General features: G+C 46.8%; 1 protein-coding gene across 1 annotated transcript in view; it reads left to right on the forward strand.

Moving 5' to 3' along the window:
* CLSTN2 (calsyntenin 2) overlaps positions 1-24853 on the forward strand; it is a 643531-nt gene that overhangs the window by 535560 nt on the left and 83118 nt on the right. Inside the window, exons 7-8 of the mRNA XM_057545313.1 lie at positions 7160-7408; positions 14488-14609. Of these exons, the coding sequence (XP_057401296.1) occupies positions 7160-7408; positions 14488-14609 (371 nt within the window). The remainder of the gene's footprint in view (positions 1-7159; positions 7409-14487; positions 14610-24853) is intronic.

The raw sequence follows: 24853 nt of genomic DNA on the forward strand, positions 1-24853 counted from the left end.
CAGCTGGGCAAAGCTGCTGTCGGGAAACACCGGACAGGTGCATTAGCACCAGAAGTAGCCTCTTTGTTTCCAGGGGAACACTGGACGTCAGGCATATTGCTGCCTGCAGTTTGTGCACTGAAACACTTCCATTCCACCTTGAAACAAAAACGATACAGGGCCCTGCACCTGTGTCCCCTTCAGCTTGTAGGACCAAACTTAGCCTAACATGGTCCCCCATTGCCACTGGCTTACATGAATCCAGGCCTCTCGGGGAAGTTGGGCAACCTGCTTATCACTTCCTCTGGGTTCAGAGATTCAAGATGAAGGGATCTCCCATCTCAGTCCCAGGCTTTCCCGAGGTGAAGTGTCACAGAACTGCCTTGAGTATGAAATGCATGATGAAGCCCCAGTGACTCTTGGACAAATTAAACTTGACATTAACCAGAGCCCAAGAAAAGCCTCACTTCTGTGCCCCTGAGTCTCTGCATATTACAATAAACAGCAAAGCAGTTTGTGACACACATGTCCTTCGGAGACCAGAGGCCAGGGCTGCTCCTCCCTGGAATCACAGGCTCCTGGCATCTGGCCAGCACCTCCCCATATGACACGCGGGGTCAGCTGCTTTGTATATGGAGAGTCAAGAGCTCCGAGGACAGGTCCTGCTGAAGGAAAGGCTGCAGAGCGAGAGCCTGCTGCTAAATCAAGGGACTGATCTGTCAGACCAGTTCAGATTACCAGTCGGTGAGCTGTTCTCAGGATTTATACACTTGTGCGTCCAGGAGGTCTTCATAGCGAATCCATTCATTCATTCATTCATGTATTTATTAATTCAGCAAATATTTGTTCAGTGTCCAAATGTTCTAACTCGTGAGGTTATCTAGAAGTTAGTAAGACCACTTAACAATTTAGTCTCCTGGGGAAGACAGACATGTAAAAAAAGTTCAGTCCATGGCTTTCTACTACACCGTGCAGCTTAACAGAGCTTGCCCTCACTAAGAATCATAGTTCAAGGCTTTTATACCTTCAGAATACCCTAACCAGGGGAAGCCATCATCAGTTCCTCCAAGATACCTCTAAAGAGCTGGAGCTTCCGGGGGGGGTGGGCAGAACCAGCCCTCCAGTCATAGCCAGTGTTTTCATTCTCAGAGAGCTGATGTGGGCCTCTGACTCTAAGGAAAACTGCTGCACACGTGTTGGGAATCCCATTAAATCACTACTCATACATGAGCAAGTGTGCACACACTGACCCACGGGTGATGACAGTGAGCCGTGGGCTTCTCCTTGGATATGACTTCTTTGAAGTCAATTAAGCAGCTACCATACAGCATGCCCTTCTATTCTTGGAGAAGGTTTTTGCCTGCAGTGGCCTTTCCCAGGCTGGTCAGCAACTGGGTATCCACGGCCCTGCCCCAAGAGCTTGGCTGACCGCCCTCATCCAAAGCCCAGCTTGCTTCACCAGGACAATTCAAGGCCTTTGAGGAACCCCTCTTGTCCAGGATTCCAGAGGTGGAATGATAGTCTGATGGTAGGATCAATGGTGTGAGCTCTGGAAAGGACATCAGAAAGTCCTCCACATCCATCCTGAAGGTATGCAGATAGAGAAGTGTGAATGGTAGCCGCTGATGTCAGTCACTTAATGTGGTTTATCAGTCAGGATAGGGCAGGTTATGCTGCAGTAACAAATGATCCCAAAATCTATTGGGTTAAAATAACAAAGGTTTATTTTCCATTCCTACCACATGTCCTTCTTGGGTTGACTGTGGCTCTGCTCTATGTTAGTTTCCCACTGGGATCCAGGCTAACAGAAAAGCCTCCATCTAGAACATTGTTGATCTCATGGCAGATGGAAAAAACACGTGGTGAACCACGGACTGGCTTGTAAATCTTCTGCCCTAAGATGACACGTCACTTGCACTCACATTTCATTGGTCAGAGCAAGTCACAAGGCCAAGTGCTATCAGTGGGTCAGAAAATTATGTTGAGAACAGAATGCTTTCTATCATCATGTAGTTCAAGTACAGCCTTTGTCAAGAGGGCCTCCCTGGCTTCCCCTGAGACCCTCTATCAGTGAACTCTTCCACACACCAAAACTAAAAGACTTTCTACTGGGTGACTAGAGGTAGGGCCCATTTCTATCTGGTTCGTTGCTGCATTCTCACCACAGTGCCTGGCATAACTTAGACATTACATAAGCATTTAATGGAGTAACATGGAGTTGCTATTGCTAATCGTGAGAATACTCTATAGAATGAGACCTGTGTCCTTGAGTACAATGGTTCCTCTCCCCTGAGACCCTCTCCTTCTTGCCATCCTTTCCCATGCCCCAAGGTGGACCATGAGGAGGTATGACTGAGACTCCATGTCTGTCACCATTGCCACAGGCCTACCGTGAAGCGCTAAGGACACTCTGCCCTCCCCAAGGCCCCCCAGAGCAGCATGCAAACCCAGCAATTAAGAAGTCAGACAATTAAGAAGTCAGACAGCAACCACCGTCCCCAGGCTCCATGTGGGCTCTCGCTCCACCGTGTGTCCTGAAATCTGCCTCAGTCACCCCTGTCTTCATCTCCTTGCTGGCTCAGAGATGCTCCCTCACCCTGATGGGGCTCAGGGACTTCGAACCAGACCTCACCTCTGGTTGTAAGCCCCCTGCCCTCAGGCTGCAGCTGCTGTGCACCAGACCAGTGTGAACCCTCAGCAGCGTGGTGGGTCCCAGGGACCTCTGTGAGGGTTCCTAAGGGCGTCTTAAATACACACTGATGTGCAGACGCTGCTCTTCCACCTTTGTGAGTTATGCATCCTGTTTACCCACTGCTTTCCATGGGATCCTTTGGGGAGAGGAGCGAGAACTGCAGGAGAAAGGGAGATCTCTCTCAGTTTATTTAAGTGCACTGAATAAATGAAATACAATCTGTTAAGTCTGTGAAAGCCTGCACCATCTGGTAAAATGCAGTGTGATGCTTCCCAGGAGGCAACATCTGTGGGTCGGGCAGGGTGGCATGCTGCTCCCCTCACCAGGGGAGACACGGAGCTCCGCAACGATGGCCTTGCCAAGGCACACGCCTCTCTGTGGACAGCCACCTGCCCAGGGAGGTGGGGTCCTGGAAGCTGGCCTGGGCTTGGCAGGACACTAGGCTGTGTGATAGAAAGAACATTGCTGGGGGTCTGAGAGCTGGGCTTGCCTCTAGCTAGCTGAGCGGCTGTGTGATCCTGGTCAAGTCATTTCCCCTCTCTGGGCCTCAGTTTCCATGTTTGTAAGATGTGTAGGAGGTTGGGGGTGGGTAGGGATATATTGGGAGCATGGGATTAACAGATGCACACTACCATATATAAAATAGATAAACAACACGGTTTACTGTATAGCACAGGGAACTATATTCACTATCCTGTAATAAACTGTAATGGAAAAGAATCGAAAAAAGTATATAAATATATACATATGTATATTTTATAACCAAATCACTTTGCTGTACACCTGAAACTAACACAATATTATAAATCAACTATACTTCAATTTTTTAAAATGTGCAGGAGGTTGCAAGATCTCCCTCCAGGTTGATTGAGGTGGTGCAGCGGGAGTGTGGGCTTCAGGGCTGGCAAACCCTGATGATGGGTCCCCTTACTAGCTGGTTGTGATTCTAGGCTCGCTGAGCTTCAAGTTTCTTATCTGTAAACTGGAATCATAATCGTATTCACCACATTGATGAGTAACTAAGAAAAAGCATTGAAGTACTTATTCAAGTCTGACACTCACTCAGTGCCCAATAAAATGTTCCAAGAAAACTAAGGATAAAGGTCTGTCAAAATTATAATTCAAGAAGATACACGCACTGCTATGTTCATAGCAGCACTATTTACAATAGCCAAGATATGGAAACAATCTAAATGTCCATTGACAGATGAATGGATAAAGAAGATATGGTACATATATACAATGGAATGTTACTCAGCCATAAAAAAAAGAATGAAATAATGCCATTTGCAGCAACATGGATGGACCTAGAGATTATCATACTAGGTGAGGTCCGAAAGAGAAAGACAAATACCATGTGATATCACTTATATGTGGAATCTAAAATATGACACAAATGAACTTTACGAAACAAAAACAGACTCACAGACATAGAAAACAGACTTGCAGTTGCCAAGGAGTAAGGGAGGTGGGGAGGAGGGATAGAGTGGGAGTTTGGGGTTAGCAGGTGTAAGCTATTACCTATAGAATGGATAAACAGCAAGGTCCTACTCTATAGCACAGGGAACTATTTTCAATACCCTGTGATAAACCATAATGGAAAAGAATGTAATAAAGAATGTATACATATGTATAACTGAATCACTTTGCTGTACTGCTAAAACTAATATAACACTGTAAATCAACTATACATCAATTTAAAAAAAAAAAGAATAAATGTCTGTAACTCTGAAAAGTAAATTTCCCTAAATATATGTGTATAGAATAACCCTGACCAGGGCTGGCCTTTGGCAAAATGTAACAAATTTTGCCTCCTAACCTTCTCTTTTCTGTCTTCTCCCACATCATCCCCCCACTCGTCCTTGCTCTGCACCTCCCTCCCTATATCCAGACTTGTTTGGGGGAAAAATTGCAATCAGCTCCTTCACTAGTCTAAGGTGTTAATTACAGCATGCATTCTGCAGGAACATTGGCTCCTTAACAACAGCAAGGTCCTCAGTCAAAAAGGAACCTCAGAGGGTGGAGTTCTTAGCCCTGTCAGCCCTGCCCTGTTTCCCCCATGCTCAGGCCTGCGGCTCTGTGTGGGCCCTGTACTGGGCCCTGCTAGATTGTGTTGGCTGCTCCGGCTTGAGCTAGAAGTCAGGAGCCCTGGGTGCTCAACCTGCGTCTCCCTGGCCACCTGAAACTTCGGGAACCAACACATTCCCTGTGAGCCCTAGTCACCAGCTGTCGTCATGCTGGACAAATCCTGGTGTCCGAGCCAACTCACTCATGGGGCAGAGCAGCTGTTGCCAGGTTGCATTATTCTGGGGGGTTCTAGAAAGATGAGCTTGGTCCAAAGACTACATATCTCCCACTCCCCAGCCACCCCCAAATCTCTACCTGCTACCACCTTGATAGAGTTCTTTCTTTCAAATACCTATGGAAGGTGATAACCTTTAAGGCTTTGTTAGTCATTAAAACATTAGTGTGAATTAGCTTATCAGATAAGTAAAATGGACATCAAATAAGTCTCAAGGATTATAGGAGAACAAGTAATATTGATGAGAGGTGGGGGGCATGAACAAGAGGCTGGGTGAAGAGGCTCGCGCGAGCATTGGGTAACGGCCAGAAGCATCTCACGGAGGCACCGGGTAGAAGAAAAGGCAGTTATAAACATTAATGGAGCACCTACTATATGTCAGGCATGCTACCAGGAAAAAGCCCCAAGAAAAATGCATTAATAATGTAGTCAACGCTGCCCACACTTCCCCTTGCTGAGCATAGCTGCAGGGTGATCGTAACTTGAGAGACCGGAATCTCCACTCCCACCTCCCACCCCGCCACATCTCAGACGCTGCAGGTCCCAGAGGCCTTTCCCAGGGCGAGCTCCTCACAGAGCTAAGCAGACCATCTGGCTCTCAGGATACAGATGTGTCACACAGCCAGCTTTCAGTTGCAAACCCATGGGCATCTGTTCCAAGGCTGCAGGGAAAACTGTCTAGGTTAAACATTTTCAAAGAAGTACATCGGTTTCCAATATGGCAACTTCCTGAGGGATTTTCACGTGTCATTTTAACTGTAGATGTTTGTAGTGGCTGACTCTGAAACGCAGCCCCTAGGTGACATGAGGCCCTGATATACAGAATTCGGAAGTCCAATGATCCCAGACAAATGGCAGGTAATACACGCCACCACTGTCCATTAAACCCATTTACTGCCGGGTCGGTGCTGTGCCAGGTGGGAGCCCACACGCACTTGGTCCCCTGCACCGGGCATACTTTGGACTCCCTGGCTCCTGTTTCCCGGTATCAGGAAGCCCCTGACCTTCCTCCTCCCCTGAGTAGCTGAGCCCTGCCCCTCTGTGGAACGTAAGGGTGCAGAGAACACTGCCGGCAGCACCTGAGCTTCGGTGGGAAGTGCATGGCGGCCCAGGTATCCTCCCAGCTGGGCTGTCCTGTCTTCTGGGCCAGCCTTTCCAGCCCACTCAGCTCCGCCCTCCACAAAGCTGTTGGTGTGATTCTCCCAAGACACAAATCTGCCTATGGCAACTCCCACGGCCTCAGGATATCCTTAGCCTGGAATCACAGTGGTAGCAGAAATAATAACAGCTCCAACAATAATGACAGAGTTATAGCTGATGTGGAGCGAGCTCCACTCACGGCGTGCCAAGCATGCTTCCCCAAGCGCGGGTGCTGTCTCTTATTCAGTTCCCACAACAGCTGGGAGGGCAGGTGGCAGAGAAGGGGGTGGAGAGTCGGAAAGGTGAGGTCACTGGTCACAGTCACAAGGCTAGCAAGCCAGGCCGCCACCAGGCGTCAGGTTCAAGTTCTGCTGACTTCAGAACCCGTGTTCTCAACTGCTATACCATTTGGCCTAAACGAATGGTTGGAAAAAAGCGTGGTGAGTGCAAAGTGACTCATACTCTTTCTCATGGGTTCAGGACCTGAACTTTCCCCATCACAGCTCTGAGCATACTGCATCCCAGTTGTCTGTCAATTTGTTGGGTCTGAGCTCCTCCAGGCCAGGGACTGTGCTGATTCACATTTACTTCGCCAGCACCCAGCAGGGGTCTTGGCACCCGATTGGTGCTCAATCAATGGCTGACAGGGTAACGGATGGATGAGCGCGTGAATGAATCCATCGATCCGAATCAAACCCTGGCCTTCTCCAGGAACCTTGTCTGCTTATCGAAACCCCCAGCGTAATCTCATTTCTCTAAATTCCTCCAGCACTTTTTTCTTGTATAATAGTTAATTGCACTCTGTCCTCCCACATGCAATGCTTTTGTCTGTAAGTTACTGATGCCTCCCCAAGCCGACCATAAGCAACATGGGCAAGGATGGCATTTAACCCTTCTTTTCCCGAGTCACCTAGCTCAGGTTGAGCACCTAGCTCTGGGTAAGTACTCCGAGTAGTTCATTCTGACCCAGGAGCAGAAAACAGAACATGAGGACACCCACCCTGGGAGGACTGACCCTTTGTTCTTTCTGTCCCCATCCCCTGCAGGAGCCTCCTCTGGCATCATCGACCTCTTGCCGTCCCCCAGCGCCGCCACCAACTGGACCGCAGGACTGCTGGTGGACAGCAGCGAGATGATCTTCAAGTTCGACGGCAGGCAGGGTGCCAAGATTCCTGACGGGGTTGTACCCAAGAACCTGACGGATCAGTTCACTATCACCATGTGGATGAAGCACGGCCCCAGCCCTGGCGTGAGAGCTGAGAAGGAAACCATTCTCTGCAACTCAGATAAAACCGGTGAGTCTTGCATCCAGCCCTCCTGGCGTCTGCCCCCTATGTCCCAGCTGGTCAGGCACGGCCACGGCCACCAAGGGCGTGGGAGAAAAGCGGGAGTGTGAGAGGGGCCCTGGGAAAATATTCTGGTCTCTGGTTTTCTGGCTGATGATTTCCTCGCCTTGGGGTAGAGCAGGACCAGGAAAGGGAGGTAGGGTACAGACACAAAGAGTCAAGAAGCTGGGATTGGTGGTTTTCAGACTGGGTTCTTCAGAACCCCAGCGTCCCCAGAAGTAATTTAGGGCTGCTGTATGAGGTGGGGTTGCGGGAGGAGGCTTCATCCTTACTTCAAGCAAAGCAGCTCTACCTTCACTATTATATTAATATATAGACAGATTTCCAGAAGTTTATTTTCAATGAAAGGGTCCTACTAATTTACAACAGCAGTTTGAAAATCACTGTTGTGCATAATGATGATAGCTAAGCTTTGTTAGGCATTTTTCAGCTTGCTGAGCCTGTGTAAGGCAGTTCACAGCTTGGTGGTTAAAAACACTCCACCACTTGTTGGCTGTGGGTTAACCTCTCTATGCCTCACTTTCTCAGTCTGTAAAATGGGCATTATAGTATTATCTACCTCATAGGGTTTTTATCAGGATTAAATGACAATGTATGTATAACGCAGTAGAACAGTACCTGACGCACCAGAAGTCTAATCTGTGTTAGCTCTTCCTATTCTAAACAGTGCCTCACATCTCTACAAACAATTTTACGAAAGCATTATTGTGTTTCCTGTTTTAAGGATAAGGAAACATCCCCGAGACGTTAAGTAACTTGTCCCAAGTTATTCAGCTGGTAAGTATCAGAACTGGAATGTAAGCTTAGATCCAGGTAACTCCATCACTATGCTCTGGTCACCACACCCCACATGCAAACACACACACACACACACACATACACAAATACTCTGATTATCTTATGAAAATGTTATGTCTATCTTAAATTGTAAGTCCACATTTTCCCATTTCAAATGCTCCTCTTGTTAAAATACCCCAAATAAATGATAACTCCTCTACACTACAGCAGATAGTGCAGTGAGCAGACAGGATAGAAGAACGGCTGACCATTCAGCTTTGCTACTGAACAGCCAAAGTTCACATGGCAGCTTTTCCACTACTTAAGGAAAATCGAGGAGTTGCTAATCTCACTGAGCCTTAGTTTCCCCATATGTAGAATGGGGAAAATAAACATGAAATAAGGTATGAAATCACTTAGCAGCTCCAGTTAAAAAATCTGTGCTCGACTAATTAACCTGTTGTTATTGTGATAATCATTATTATTTCTAGTTTTATTCCACATTATACTACTACCAGGACCCCACATTTCCTGTTTCAATCAATATTTGCGGTAAAAGCCAATGTATTTTCTGGATATAGAAACTGAAACAGGGGGAGTTGCCCAGCTTTTTCCAGTCATATGGTGAATCTGTGTCAGAGCCAGTGCCAAGGATTTGTTTTCCAGGTCCTTCGTATAGGAAGGACCCCACAGACCCGCTTAAGGTGGCACTGAGGTTTGGGACTGGGTCCAGAGCTCAGCCCAGGACCCCAGGAATCACCCTGTGGCCCCATCTTCGCAGTGTCTGGTGGGGTGTCCCCACCATGATCCAGAGCCAGCATCAAGGAGACAGTGGCTTAGGAGTATACAGACGCATGCAAAGCAGCCCTGGCTGGCGTTAGCGCCCACACACATATAGTCCTTTCTGAAATGTATCAAATACCCCTGGGAGGCAGGCCTGACAAATATAGACCTCTGGCTTACACAAGAGGAAATTAGAATATGAAAGGTTGAGCAACTGGCCGAGGATAACACAACTGATTATCAAAGGAACAGACTTGGCCCCAGCTCCTCTGGCCCGCGTTTCAGGTCCACGCTACTAGACCAGCGGCTCTCAACCCTGCTCTGCACTAGAATAACCTGGCGACCTTGTAAAAGTACCTAGATGCCAGGGCCCTGCCCCAGCTCAGGAAGTCGGAGTTTGGGCGATTCTTTTGTGCAGCCATGGCTGAAAACTCTGCATTAGACGATGATGCCTCACTTTCATCAGGGCAGCACCCCGAACAGGCATGTCAGCCCCTCCAACCCGCAGGTTCTGGCTCTGCTCAGCTTTGGGCTCAGTATAAAGTAACCCTTTGCAAATCAGTCCAACGCTGGCACGAGAAAAGATGCGGAAGATTTTCCTCTAATTTCTCTGACTTAAAAAAATACCTATAGATATCTCCTTGCCCTAAATAAAAAATTATCAGGAACAAATTAAAACTTGATTAGAGCTTTTATATATCAGAAAAATGTCCAAGTTATAAAAGCTACACATGTTTATAACAGGCAGCCTAAAAAACACAGAAGAGTATAAAAGAATACAAAAGTCACCTAAAATTCGAATACTTTGAGGGATTTTCTGTAAACAGTTGGTATGTTTCACTACCAAATGAAATCTTATTTTTACTTCTATGTATATGTAGAATGTTGTTACAGTTTTCCATCTATTTTTATAATACATGTGATACCATTATGTTATGTTTCTCTTAAATAACATTACATATATCCAGATCATTTCTCTACGTGATAAAATATTCTTTAAAAATAAGAATTACATGACAGTCTTCTGTTATTAGGCTTTATTATACTTCATTTAACTGGCTCCCTTTTGTTAGACATTTAGATTGTCTCCTTTTAAATGCAAATAAAACAATGCTGTAATAGGCATTCTTGTAATGTATAATAAGCATTCTTGTATATACCTGTATGGATGCTTCTGATTATTTCCTGACCAGAAGCTGAATTACTGAGTCAAAAAATATAAATGTTAGGAAGGCTATCGACGTAAATTACCAAGTCGCCCTTAGTGAAAATTGTACTAGTTTCCGTCTTGCCCACTAATTAAAATTTACCAATGCTGGCCTATCATGAAGTAATTTATTTACAGTTGGATAACAGAATTGATTAGTCACCAAGGGCTAATTGCAGTTTTCAGGAAGAAAGAAAACCACTCTCCCCACCAACAAGAAGCATCTCGATGACTAACACCCTTTCATCAGTTTTTCCTCCTGCCATTGTCCAGCAACACGAGGTGGGGCCGGGGAATGAGGTTGCTCAGCTTTGCCCAGACATTCGGGGACTCAAGATACTTCAATTATTTATCGCTGCCATTTTCAACCACAGAACAGAAAGTTAGAATAGAGGGTTGAACACAGAAGGTTTTTATTAGCTAGACAAGAAAGTGGTGTGCCTCACTTCTACTCACACTTTCTGGGCCAAAATTTGTTCCCAAGGCTCCACCTAACCACGGGAGAAGCAGTGATATGAGTTAAGCTACGTGCCTAGGAGCAAAGGAAACAAGGTTAGCTGAATACCCAGCAATGGCTCTACCGCAAGGATACTGCGTGAGGCACTGGTGCCCCCTCCAACACCACCTTTGTTGGCCCTTATCTTTCCATTCCTGGTGTGAGCAGTTTCTTTCCTGCTCTGTCTTAGAAACTTCTCTCCCCACGTATATCTGCTCCTCCTGCAGGACCCCTTCTTCCTGGCATGCAGCTCTCTTGCTAACTCTGTGTTTCATCTGAATGATACGTGCCACCTGTAGTGCTAGCTACTTTCATACAGGGCTTTCCAAGACAGAGGGGCCAACCTGGTCCAGCAATCACCAGATGACAGAGGCAGAGGTGCCAGCCTGATAGAGTGCTGGGATGGTCCCCCAGCCTGCTGGGAAAGAAACACTCCCACACTTCCAGGGATGCCCAGAAAACCACTCAGAGAGACCGAGGTTTTCTGAGGTAGAGAGGAGGTGGGAATTTCACTCCCAGCTGCCTGTTGGCTGAGCTGCAAACACTTGCACATCTGCTCCAGGCTGGCGTTGGAGCCGAGCCCAGGAGAGCTCTGGGGAAGTTTGACTCGTGTCCCAGGAGTTGAGGGTACATGAAAGCTGGACTTGACTCTTGCCCAGGGGGTGTGAAGGCAAGAGGCTGATGGGGGCTGCCTCAGCAGTGGGGTGAGAAGAGAGGGGCAATGGGGGAGGGGCGGCCCTACTACAGTTTGGCGGAACGCAGACCTTTCTGTTCTAGCCATGGGAACCAAATGGGCAACCAGAAATGGTCACAGCTACAGCCAAGAGGTCTGCATGCCAGGAAGAGGGGATCCAGCAGTAGGAGCAGATGTGGGCGGGAGGGAGAAGTGACCAAGGGAGGGCAATCATGAAAGGTGTCATGAACATCATGAAAGGAATCATGAAAACATCACTTACACCAGGAATGGAGAGGTAAGAGCAAAGAAAGGTAGGATTGAAGCTGGCACTAATGTCCCAGGAAGGACTGCATCACTTACCAGATCAATTCCTATGTAAAGATTATAACAGGCCCTTTCTTATGGGTTTGGGGAGGTGGGGAAAGGACGGCTAAAAACATATTTCTCCGGGGCCCAAACCCATTTCTGTGGCCATGGGGGATCTCTGCAGAGCCTCTCCAAAAACCAGCCTGGGAACCCATGAAGGAGCCCATCTGTAGACACCCACGTGACAGAGGACACTGGACATCCCTGGGAAAATGACAAACTTCACTGCTTCTTTAAAGAGACTCCACTTCTTTCCTTCTTATCTGCTTTCCCCTGCCCCTGACCATGACTGGAGCTGGAGGAGATTCAGGGAATGAAGGAAGAGTAAAAGAACACACCTTCCTCATCCTTTCCCCACTGGCGGCCACCAAGCCACGGGGCGAGGCTGAGTAGCGAAGAGGGGAAGATCTTTTAACTGATGAGACACTGGTGTTTGGTTTGGAGAGAACCCTTACAGACGATTTTAATATCTGAAAGTGACCAGAAGACATTAGGATCTGCCAGAAATGTGGGCAAAGAAAGGGAGGGGAGTTGCCAGGGAGAACACTGAAGGACAGGGAAAGAAGTGAAGCTGATTTCTGAGTGTATCATGTCACCAGCGCCGTGAAGAGCCAGTTACCCTGGTGTGGGTGGTGACCCCAGGGACCCAGCTCAGGGAGGGCGGGGGAGGGAGGAACCTCTGGAGGGAGGCCAGGAGGTACTCCCGTGAGGTCTGTCCTTTCATTCTTCTTCCACCTCTTCACCACAACCTCTCCTGACTCCAAATGAAGCTAAAGGGGAGAAATATGCCCTCTATATCTTCCTGATAGTTATCAGCAGAAACTATAGGAAATCAGTTTAAGCAATAGTGAGGGGAAAAAGAAGTATTTAGTAAAATCCCCATAACCAGACCTGGGTGTTTCTTCGATGCAAAGGTGGAGTGGTCACCCGAACGTTGGCCTTGGCCAAACCTACAACACTTGGCAACTAAACAGTCTCCTTCCTTCCATCCTTTGGTTGCATCCTGAAGAACGGTAATGCTTTTGTGAAAACAGCATCTGACACTATTTTGTTATGTTATCATGGTCACGAGGCAGTGTAATAGTCCTTGTAATAACTAACAGTCATTGAGCATCTGTTCTGGGCAGATGCTTTACACGCATTTCCTCATTGTATCAAGATGCTTTCAGTTACAAGGAACAGGGAATACAGATCAAACTGATATCAGATGATTAAAAATCAAAATAATAAAGAGAATGTAGGGTTCTTGTAACTAAAAGTGGCCAGAGCTAAACAGCTTCAGGTAAAGTGTGATCAAGGTCCTGGGTCCTTTTCTCTGCAATTTTTCAGATCTGCTGCCATATGTATATCAATTTCATGTTAGCAAATATGGCTGCAGCAGCTCCAAGCTTCCCAGTTATATACTGCAACTTCTAGAGCGAGGTGGTGGTCTCTTCTATTTGCTTTCTGCTAAGAGATAGAGAGTTCTTTCCCAGAACTACTCAGAACAGCTCCAGAATCACTGGACTGACTTGAGTCACTTTCCTGACAGAAGCCCCATGGCCAGGAGAATGGCCTGCACTACTGAACTCGGGCCTGGGTCCTGAACCACTCGCTGTGGCAGGGGGCTTTTCATGAGCTTATTTGGCTGAAATCAACTGAAAGCCCATGCCTAGAAGTGGGACTGGTGTTGATTCCTCCCACTCATACCTCCATGGGCAAGGTTTGTACAGGATGTGCAAGAATCAATCACAATATCCTATTCTCATGATACATTAGGATAGCCCAGCATCCCTGTCATGATACAATGAAGGAAATCAAGCCTCTAAGAGGCTGAATAACTTTCTCAGCATCATCTAGAGATACAGCTCCACCCCAAGTCTCTCTGAATCTAGGGCCCATGCTCTTTCTGCTGTATCTGGTTACCTGCTCATTAGCCCAATATTTATGGAACATGTGCATCATATTAGATTTCTGTGTGTGCTACTATGTGTGAGTCCTCTGAGCATTGGTCGAAGAACAGTTCTTCCCCTTCCCATGGCTGTTATCTTGTGACTATAGGCTGGGACCCATGATGTGAATTATTTTTTTAAGCAGGAAAGGAAGTTTTTTTTTATCAGGGGAGAGAAAAGTCCCATCTGTTGTCGTGTATGGGGAAAGAAGTATTTATTCATTGCTTTGGAAATTCAGGGAACTATGTCTAATGCTGGGAAATCAATGTCCTCTCCTCCCAGCAACTAAAAGTGAGGCAGCTTTCCTTAACTGCACACAGATTAGGCAGAAAAGGGGACATGCTCTGTGGTTGCTGCTGGCAAGCCTGATGAAATAAAATAAAAGCCCAGAACTCTGCGAGAATCCAGCTATGTTAAAGGAACCCAGAGTGGCTGATGTGATTGTCAGAGAGGCCCTTTGACCCTCCCGGAAGTATATGTTAAAAAAAACAAAAAGAGCTTGTGAACCTATGTAATTTTATCCAGGATCTGATGCAGTATCTGAGTATAAGTTAGGTTGGTATTTAAAGCCCAAATGGCTTCTCAGCAGAAGTTTTGCTGTGAGCTTTCTTGAATCTTCCTCTTTCATTTCAGAGAGCTCCACTATGTGTGTTCTAGAACTATTTATTAGACCCAGTTGTAAAAGAGAAAACTGGAATGCCTGTTTCTTTGTTTTCTGAGGTGTGCTAAGTGATGGAGCGGAGGTCAGCACAGGGAATCTGGAACCCCTCAAATCCTCTTTCTGCTTTTCAGAAATGAACCGGCACCACTACGCCCTGTACGTGCACAACTGCCGCCTTGTCTTCCTCTTGCGCAAGGATTTCGACCAGGCAGACACCTTCCGCCCCGCGGAGTTCCACTGGAAGCTGGACCAGGTATGGCGCTCACAGCGCGCTTGCTGCCTGCTCACCCAAGTGTGGGGATGGCTGGTGTGGTCCAGGGATGATGGCAGTGGGTAGGCATCTCACGGTTCTGGTCACTTGCTGATTTGGGGGAAAACCAGCTCTGGGAAACACACAGCATCTTAAAGTCAGGATGGAAATTGCATCCTTAAAGACCAGTCGGAGGTGGGGAGGGCCACACTTCCCGGCTAGAACCCGCACCCATCAGTAGGTACCAGCGTGCATCTTGTCGACTTTCTCCGCGCGGAGCTCCTGGGAAGCTGATCCTCTCGATCCCCAGGCCCAGTTTCTGATCTTCGTTAGCTCATATTTATGTCATAAATGCTCCGTGTCTCCTCTTTGATGCTCTCTTTGGGTGACGGTGCGGCCTCGCTTTTGGTGACACAGGTTGAGAACAGGGACCTGAGGACTTTGAAGTCATCAGTGACACAGTGCCCTGTGAGCAGTTCATGTTCTTTTCTGAAGTGGGAAAATCTCTGCCTCACTCCAGAGCCTTCTGACTTGTGATCACAAGGGCCGCTGTGTCGTACTTGTCAATGACAAATGAAGTGTCTGGTTGGAATCAAAAGCTTTGAAGTGTCTGTTTCGGAGGGCTGTGCAGCGCTGAGATTGCAGAGGTGGCACTTCTCTGGGTGGCCGTGCCGCTGAAGAAGTGTCAGTGCAGCAAGCCCAGAGTTGGCCTTTGCTTAGATTTGAAGGTGGGGGGCATGAATTTTTGTTCAATGGTTTTACATTGTCAGAAGGGAGGGTGGCAGTCAGCAGGGAAGAGGGTCATCGAATGGATGCTGCTTAATGAAGCAGATGAAATGATGCTCATTCTACTGCATCTCTTTTTTGCTTTCTTTCTGCTCAACCCATATTCTGGGAGCTTCTGGGGACCCCAGTCTTGTTTTCTCCCTCCAAACCCCCCTGTGGGTGCCACCTGCCTCATCTTATTAATTAATTTATTTATTTATTTATTTTTGGCTGTGTCAGGTCTTCATTTCTGTGCCAGGGCTTTCTCCAGTTGTGGCAAGCGGGGGCCACTCCTCATCGCGGTGCACGGGCCTCTCACTATCGCGGCCTCTCTTGTTGCGGAGCACAGGCTCCAGACGCGCAGGCTCAGTAATTGTGGCTCACGGGCCTAGTTGCTCCGCGGCATGTGGGATCTTCCCATACCAGGGCTCGAACCCATGTCCCCTGCACTGGCAGGCAGACTCTCAACCACTGCGCCACCAGGGAAGCCCCACCCCCCATCTTGTCTCGAGCTGAACATTTCATAATCCTTTCCCTTCCCTTTCCCAATTAGCTGTGTCTACCCCACCCTCTCCCTTTTCTACTTAAACCTCAGACCCCCAGTGGGGCTGATTTCAGAGTGTGTCACTGGGAAGCATGCCAAAAGGAACTCGTTTCCACCAAGATGAGTATGATTGCTACCCCCCTTCCTCCATACAGAAGTACTGACATATGCTCTTTAAAAGAGAGCTTCATTAACCTCAGAGAATGTCTCAATGGTGTAACATCAGGCAGCGTGACAAGGTCAAGGATGCCAGGCTGATGAGAAAGATGTTTGAGAGAGCCCTGTGGCAACTGCCTAATCCATTCTCAGTAAATCCCATCCTTCTGGACCCTGGGGTTTTGGAAATATGGCATCTGGATTAATATATGTTCCTCTGAATTAGGAATTCTGGGTCTTGCAGAAATTATGCTATCTTGACATTGTTTATTTGACTTCCCGGCAGCCTCTCAGCTAACTTCTAAAATGCCATTTGGCTTATATGGGATGTTTTTATAAATACGTAATACAAATTGAGGTGAATTAAAATAAATTCCATATCATGAGGGGTTTTAATAAAAAAACATTGCTATATTGGCTGAGATCATTATAGATGCCCTGCAGCATTTCCTAAGATGGGATTGAGAAGCACTGATACAGGCAAATGAAGTCACAGGGTTTGGAATTTAAAATAGGTGAGGAAGGAATTCTGGTTCTATAGATAAAAAATATAGTGAATCTAGGAATTCTGAAATCTATTCCCAAAGTGGTGAATTGAAGGAGGGGCTGAGAGTCACTGAATACCTTCCAAACTACTCTGATCTCATCTATTACCATTCATGGGTGCCCGCTCTGTGCCAGGCATGCTGCATGAGTGGCTCAATCTCATATCTGCCCCAGTTCTGCCAGGTGGATAATATGAGGCAGGAGACCACAGTCCAGTAACTTGCCCAAGGTCACACAGCAAACCATGGCTAGGACCTGCTTTTCCGTAGGTTATGCTGCCTCTTTGGTGCGCTTGCTAATTAAAATTTTAATTGTTTTTATTTTTTAATTTAAAATTAATTTAGAGATAGGAATTATGCAAAGTGCAAAATGTTTATAGTCTTGATGAAACCCTATGAAACTGTCAAATCTTCACTTTGCTCAAGCTCAGTCTTCCTTGTCTTAGTCAGCTTGGGCTGCCACAACCAAATACCACAGCCTGGGTGGTTTAAACAACAGACATTTATTTCTCACAATTCTAGAGGCTGGGAAGTCCAAGATCAAGGTGCCAGCCAATTCCATCCCCCCGTGAGGGCCCTCTTCCTGGCTGTAGACAGCAGCCTTCTCACTGTGTCCTCACATGGCCGAGAGAGCTTAGGTACATTTCCTTCTTCTTATAAGGTACGAGCCCTATTGGATTAGGGCCGCATCCTTATGACCTCATTTAACCTTCATTACCTCCTAATGAAGGTTGAGCCCTTTCTCCAAATACAGCCGTGTTGGGGGTTAGGGCTTCAACATATGAATTTTGCAGGGACATAATTCAGTCTATAGCATTCTTCTACTAAAGAAATTAACATTAAAAAATGTAAAGGCTGCCTATTGATGACCAGAAGCCCCAGCTCACTTGGACAGCTGCTCATGCCCTGAAAGGAGCCACAGTGCGTGGGATATAGGAAACCTCCACCAAACTCATGCTAGCAATCCAGTGGTATATACAGACAAGCCCAGATTTCTCTGTCCCCTATTTAGCTCCCTAAAGACAGAAACTTACCAGAAGTTTCTTGGAAGTAAATCACTTGATGCCCAAACTGAGTATACCTGATAAAGTATCCTCTCTCAGGAAGCCATCCCAGGTCACCCTTTGAGTAGTTTGCCTCTCCTCTGTGATCCCCAGACTCCCCAGTACCTACTCTATCCTAGTGACCCATTTGTCCTTCCTCTCTGCTCACTTGGTGCTGAGATCCTGGCGGGCAGGACTGTGTCTTACTCTCTCCAAATTCTCAGTGCAAATTGTAGCCCTGAGCACACAGTTGGTGCCCAGTAAAAGCTGGCATAACGATGAAGGGATACTGAGATCAAAAGAAAGGAGAAATGAAGTGACGGAGGGAGAGAGGGAAGAAGAAAAGGAAAATTGAGATCTTTTAAAACCTCCTGGTGATTAATTGATTGTTTGATCCATTTTTATGGAACATTTTAAAATTCTAAAATTTTACCATTTTTACTCTCTGGGTCTGAAACGTTCAGCTTTGATCTTGATAATATATTATTTCAAAGATCTCACTGACTTTACCACCAGTGGCTCTGTAACTATTACAAAACTTTCTGGCCTTGGCCAGAAAGGGCTCAAGCCAGTCTAATGTATTGTGTATATTCAAATTCCTGGCCCAACTTAGGGATTCCAGAGCATAATAAATGTTCTACTGCCTGATGGGACCTCATTTATTCTGAGCATAAACTGTGTGCCAGGCTCTGCAGCTAAATTAAAGCCTCTGCTCTCTGGAAGTATCCATGATAATGGGGCAAACAAACACATAAACAGACAGTGTACAATCCTATCTACAGTCCTATGTGATGTTTGCTGGGACAGAAGGCAGGGGCCCAGGTAGGGGGAGTCTGTGGGAGCCCATTCCAGAGGCACCTGTCACTGGGAAGGGTGGGAGGGCTCAAAGGTGTGGAGCCAGGTAGCTGGCAGGGAATGAGTAGGAGGGCCATCTTCAGGGTACTGTAAACTTTCTGTGTGTCAGGGCACAAGGACAGGGTGGAAGGGGAAGGTGTTGACAGTGTTACAGAACCTGGACTTGGGTCCTCTCGCCTGCATGCAGTAAAGCCAATCTACTGACACAGGTTATGGTGAAGGAAAACACAGCATTTATTGCAGGGTGCCAAGCAAGGAGAATGGGCAGCTCATGCTCAAAAGACCCGAACCCATGAATGGCTTTCAGGGAAGAGTTTTTAAAGGCAGTGTGAGAGAGGGGCCCTCAGCGTACATGATCAGCTCGTGCACAATTCTCAGATTGGTTGGCATCAAGGTGAAGTTTCAAGCATCACCAATCTTCTGGTTTCAACCAGTCTGGGGTCCACTTGCTCTTGGTCAGCAGTTTTCATCTGGTGGGTCTGCTTCCTATAAAACAACTTAGGAATGTGTGTCAGGCTTTTATCTGTATCTTTCAGGGAACTGGGGGTTCGGTGACTCTGCTATGTGGGTGGTTTATAGTCTCAACTGTTACCAGTTTCCTGGCCCAACAGCTCTTCTTTGTTTCTATATCTTCACATTCCTAATCATTAACTCTTTTAAGCCATTCTAATGTTTCGTGTGTATTTAAATTCCTGGCCCACATTAGGGATTCTTTTACGACTCAGGGGAGGCCTGGGAGACTAAAGCAAAAGGCTTTTACTTCAAAAGACAGGGACACAGGGGCTTGGGTACAGTTTCAACAGGTGTTAGGACCCCAGTTTGGAGGAGCAGGTGGGAATTAAATGCCAAGAGGCTTTTTATATCATGTTATTGAGTTGGTAATTTATCCCCAAAGAATGAACCACAATCAAAGCATTTTGTTATTCAATAGAAGACTAAGAATTTGGGGGATGTAAATGTGAGGAATGCTAATATGATGTTCATAAAATGTATCACATTTAAGCAAATGTAACTCAGGCCAGGCCATTCAGTGGGGCCAGTAGCAGAGGTTGTGATAGAATCAGGGTCTTCCACTTCTCTTTCCACAGCCAGGAGATCAAGCACATGACAGATGCTGCTTGTTGGCATGGAAACCAGGGCGTGATAGGTGGGCGGGCTTCCACATAGCTCTTCAGGTGTGTGCCCAGGGAGTGTGGTAGTTGTCACGGAGGAGCTGAGTGCTTCCAAAAAGCCCACCCCTTTGCCCTACACCTCAGAAGGCCTTTGCCAGGGTATATGGACTGCCAAGTAAATCCATTACCCGGCAACCCCAAGAAATGCCCTGGCAATCCAGTGTACCTCTTGAAAAGGGATCATAACGATGAGGAGACTGTCATTTTAATGGGATTTTTACTTATGATCTGCTAATGTAAATCCCTCAAGCCTGCAGTTAGTCATGTGCAAACCCAGACAAGAGCAGAGGAGAAAGCCCAGCTGCCAGCTCACATGGGAAAGTTTTATTAATTTGCAGCCCCTCCTGGCTTTCATGTTATTTGGATATGGTAGACTCAGCATCATGAATTCTAATGATCTGCCCTTTGGACTTGCTGGTGCTAGGAAGGAGACCCACTGATATTTTACAGCCTGTTCACCTATTGGAAGACACAGCTTGAGTGACAGCCTTAACGGACCAATAAGAGGACAGGTGCCCCAGGCTCAGAGAAGGGAAAAAGATGCATCTCTGAAAAATCACAAGTAGCACAGGAAGCAGAAGTGAGATCCATTCTGTTGGCCATTGCCTTCTCTGTGCCAGAACTTGTAACAGGCACTGGGGGAGAGAAGAAGGATATGAATGACCCTGTTCTGGGAGCCCACAGCCCTGCCCAGATTATGCCCAGTTTTAGAGACCCTGGAGAGCATTTTCCTGCAAGAGTCCCAAATAATCATGGACAGGAGAAGCAGTCAAAGCAAGTATGGATGCCTGGCTGGGTGAATGTAGGTCCTCATTCAGACTCAACCACCACACAGCTCCAGGCCACACAAGAATCCAGGCCTGGTGCACTTCCAGTTGTTCAGAAGTGAGAAATCAGATTTCTACAGAAAATCTTCCAATTTTTAATATTTTCTTATTTAAAAACATATCATCAGACCAAACAAATGTTCTGTGGTATACCTTTATACTCTGGTCACTGATAAAAACAAAAACAAAAAAACAACAACCAAAAAACCCCACTATCATTCGGACACAGGAAAACCACACCATAACATGACTATTTGAGAAGTTTAAACCTTCTTTAATGAGACCCATTTGTCCTTTCTAAGCGCTTCCTCTCCTAGCCCCTTGCCCCACCCCCCATGAAGAATGCTGGATTCCCAGTATCAGGGGGAGTAGGGGGCATGTCTGGTCCCCAGTGGCCCCTCACCACACCCAGAGGAAAGGGGCCAGTGTGAGTGGGGCAGGGTCCCTTAGACCCAGGTGGTCTTCTTTCCTCCCACATAAAGGAGAGAATAAGTCACAGGCCCAAGTTCCCCCTGAAACAAATGACAGAGCCAGGATTTGAGCCAAATACTCACATTTGTCAGGCCAATGCCTTTGCCCATCAGGTCCATTCTACTTGCATAGGAATCTAAAGCTCCTAGAAGAGGCAAAATTCTTTATTCTTGGTGAGAAAAGAGTGTTAGAATGATGTAGAATCAGTTTATTTGCATCTGCTCTTACAGCCAAAATGGGAGTCAAATGAGTGAGTTCAATCATTATTATAGCCAAGTGCCAAGGAGTTAATTAGAGAATGGTCAGTCCAGTCCAGACCAGTCATCTTAATGAGCAAAATAATTGGGCGTTGTCAGTGCTCTAATTCCACATTTAAAGACTAACTCTTGGATGCATTGGCCGTGTTTCCTCTAAAGCAGTGATGCCACCCCACTCACTGTCCTGCCCTGGACACTGGTCTTCAGGGAGACCTGCTTTCCTTTAGGAACATGTGTCCTAAACAGAGGGGGAGGAAGAATGTCCAGAACCTCTTTTGCCTCTCCTTTTGTAGGAATCCCAAATGATGTTTTCTAAGATGCCAACTTGCAGGGTTGTTCTGAATGGATAATGGACATGGGGAGAATCACAAATACAGTGACTCTGATGTCCTTATTTCTCTGTAATACAGAAGGGCCCCCGATAAGCCCCCACTTCTCTGAGTCCCTCTCCGTTCCTCTTCCCATCTCTAAGAACTTCTAGATATTTGGGGAGATGTGGCATCTGTGACTTCATGGTGTTGGCGGAGAAGGGTCCTCAGACCAACATAGGACACCCTAGGTCCTCTCGGGCTGGGACTGTGCAATGACTGGATTTCCTGCTCTTTGGAAAGGTGACTGCTGATGTGGTCAGCCCAGTTGTTCTGTTTTCTTTAGAGAGGGCACCAATATGCTAGAAATCCACCACGTCAACCCATTCCCTAAGCTGTGTTCTCTCCACCTTAAAGCTCCTTTCCTGGAAACCTTTCATCCTGCCCCATCTCTGTTGCACTGGTTACCTCTATGCCACAATACCTCACCTGGGCTCCTCGGGGTCCCGAGTGAGCCACCTGTGGTAGACAAAATAATGACCCCAAAGATGTCCACCTCCTAATCCCTGAAATCTGTGAATATGTTACCTTACATGGCAAAGGGTCTTTACAGGCATGATTAAATTAAAGATCCTGAGCTAGGGAGATTATCCTAGATTAGCCAAGTGGATCCAATGTAATCACAAGTTTCCTTATAGGAGGGAGGCAGGAGGATTAGAGTCAGAAAAGATGTGACAGGAAGCAGAAGTCAGAGTGGTATGGGGCCATGAGCCAAGGAATGCAGCCACCCCTATGAGCCGGGAAAAAATAGAAACAGATTGTCCATTACAGCCTCCAGAAGGAACACAGCCCTGCTGACACCTTGATTGTAGCCCAGGGAGACTCATTTCAGATTTCTGACCTCCAAAACTGTAAGATAATAAATCTGAGTTGTTTTAACACAAAGGTTGAGGTTATTTCTCATAGCAGCAATAGGAAACGCATACACTGTTCATGAGCCTTGGGGAGGCCACCTCCCATCTCCCCGCACTTTACTGAGGTGACCCTGGGCCCAGCTATCCAGGCAGATTCAGAGAATCTTCTGTACCACAGTGTGTGGTGCCTCTGCCTACCCCCACACCCCTGTCTCTATGGAGCCCCTCCCCTTGGAGGCGTGGCCCTAGGAGGGAGGGAGGAAGGAAGAGGCACTGCCTTTAACATCCCCCATTCACTGCCTACTTTGCTTTTCACCAAGCCTGCTTCCTCACGAGCCTCTGGACTAGGATCCCCAAGGGGCATATTTAGCCTTTCCTTCTGCCCTAAGCCATATTCTTCCTCTAGCCTAAGGTGCCGGCCCCCTCACCAGCCATGATAAGTGGCTCTTATCATCTTCCCTAAAGGTACCTCTCTGCCTTTAGGGAAGAAACACTGAGACCTTCATGCTTGGTTCTGAAAATGCTAACACAAACTTAGAAAAGCCTCTTTCTCTTGACAGAGCCTCACCTGGAAGCTTACAACTGACAAAGCTGATACATGAATGTATCAGCTAGATAATACCTGTCCTTCCCCTGAAGCACAGAAACCTGCTTCACTGGAAGGTTGCCCCTCGAGTTCACACCTCACCCCACTGTGCTGTCAGCTTTGTGCCCCAGGGCTTGCTCCCAGGCGAGAGGAGACTCTGGCTCCAAGGAGCACAGGACAGGAGCAGCAGCTTTACTGCCCTGGGAGCACCCCTCACCCAGAGGGCACAGGAGCAACTAGGTGTGGAGGTGGGGAGCATTTCTGGGCAGCCCCCTGCACTCTTCTCAGGAGTGCCTGGGAAGCCAGCCCCCCTACCCCACCTGCCGCAGCCATGACCTTGACAATGCCCTCTTGTACTGGCTTGTTCTCTGTCTGACTCACTCTCCCACTTCCTCTTTCCTCCTCCCTAGAAGCAACTGCCAAATGAACCCCCTGCTCTGGTTCGTCTTGGTAGCACAGGTAGAGTTTTGATCTACAAGTGGGCAGTTAGCAAACAGCCACTGCTATTATTATTGGAAAGAAAGGGACTTCTGCAGAGTTTCAGGGGCAGAACTATGATTAAAAGGAGGAAGTTACCAAGAGACAAAAGTAAAGTGAATAAAAGGAAAGAAGGGAAGTTTGGCGAGGTGAAGATGAGTGCTGCCAGATGTGAGTGGAGCTGATCTCGAGCCTAACCAACAGTAAGATCTGACGACAAATAGATAACTCTTGTCTGTGTCGTACTGGGAACATAGTCTCCACAAATCCACTGAGGGTTTCCCTAGCCTTACTCATCAATATGTCCTGAGCCATTTTCTTGAAGAGCTGGTTTCTCAAGACTTTCTTGAATTTCCATTATTACTCAAAGGATTTTCTTTCATTTTTCTTCTGAAGAGTCTATGCTAAAGGAGAATCCAAACTCTTGGTGAATTGAGACCTGCAGGAATGTCATTCCGTTACCGAACCAAACTTGGGTCTGCTTGCCCACTAGCAGTAAAGCCAATCTACTGACGCTGAATTGTGGTGAAGGAAAGTGCAGCATTTATTGCAGGGCGTCAAGCAAGGAGTCCAGGCAGCTAGTGCCTAAGAAACCAATAGCTTTCAAGGAAAGATTTTTAAAGACAGGGTGAGGGAGGAAGGTTGTGGGGTGCTTGATCAGCTTTTGGACATTCTTCTGATTGGTTGGTGGTGAGGTAATTGGGAGTCAACATCATCAACCTTCTATTTCCAACCTGTCTGGGATCTACGTGCTTGTGGGAAACATACAGTTCACTTCTTCCACCTGGTGGGGGTTTCAGAATCTGCAAAACAGATCAAAAGACTGTTCTCAGAATATTATTTATGGCCCTTGTGGAGGAACTAAAGGTCCTTGACTTTGTTTAATGGCTAAACTATTGTTTTGTCTTGCTTAACTCTTTTCCTTTCTTTCTGCATTTTCTCACTTCTCTGATTAAATTTATTCTTTGGAACTCAGGGAAGGCCTAGGAGGCTAAAGTTTTTCTACAGATAAGAAGCAAGCAGAGCATATTGGGAGCAGGGGGGAGTCTGTACCAGGAAGGTCCCATAGGGTCCTGCTAGGTTATAATTCTCTTCTCTGCTGCAATCTCACTGGCTTCTCCCACTCTCTCATTCCATCTTGAAGTAGAAGGCTATACCACTGCTAAATTTAAACAAATCAAATATGCTAATTATCCTATACCTTTCTCCCTTTGCTGTCAGACCTGGTTCCTCTCTGGTCTCTTTTCCCCAGATGAGCATCTGCTCAGTAATTCCTTTTGCTCCCATGAAATCATTATTTCTGTCTTAGCCTGTACATCTGCCCAGA

The sequence above is a fragment of the Balaenoptera acutorostrata genome, chromosome 4 (genome assembly GCF_949987535.1).
Source record: "Balaenoptera acutorostrata chromosome 4, mBalAcu1.1, whole genome shotgun sequence".
Classification (NCBI taxonomy): Eukaryota; Metazoa; Chordata; class Mammalia; order Artiodactyla; family Balaenopteridae; genus Balaenoptera; species Balaenoptera acutorostrata.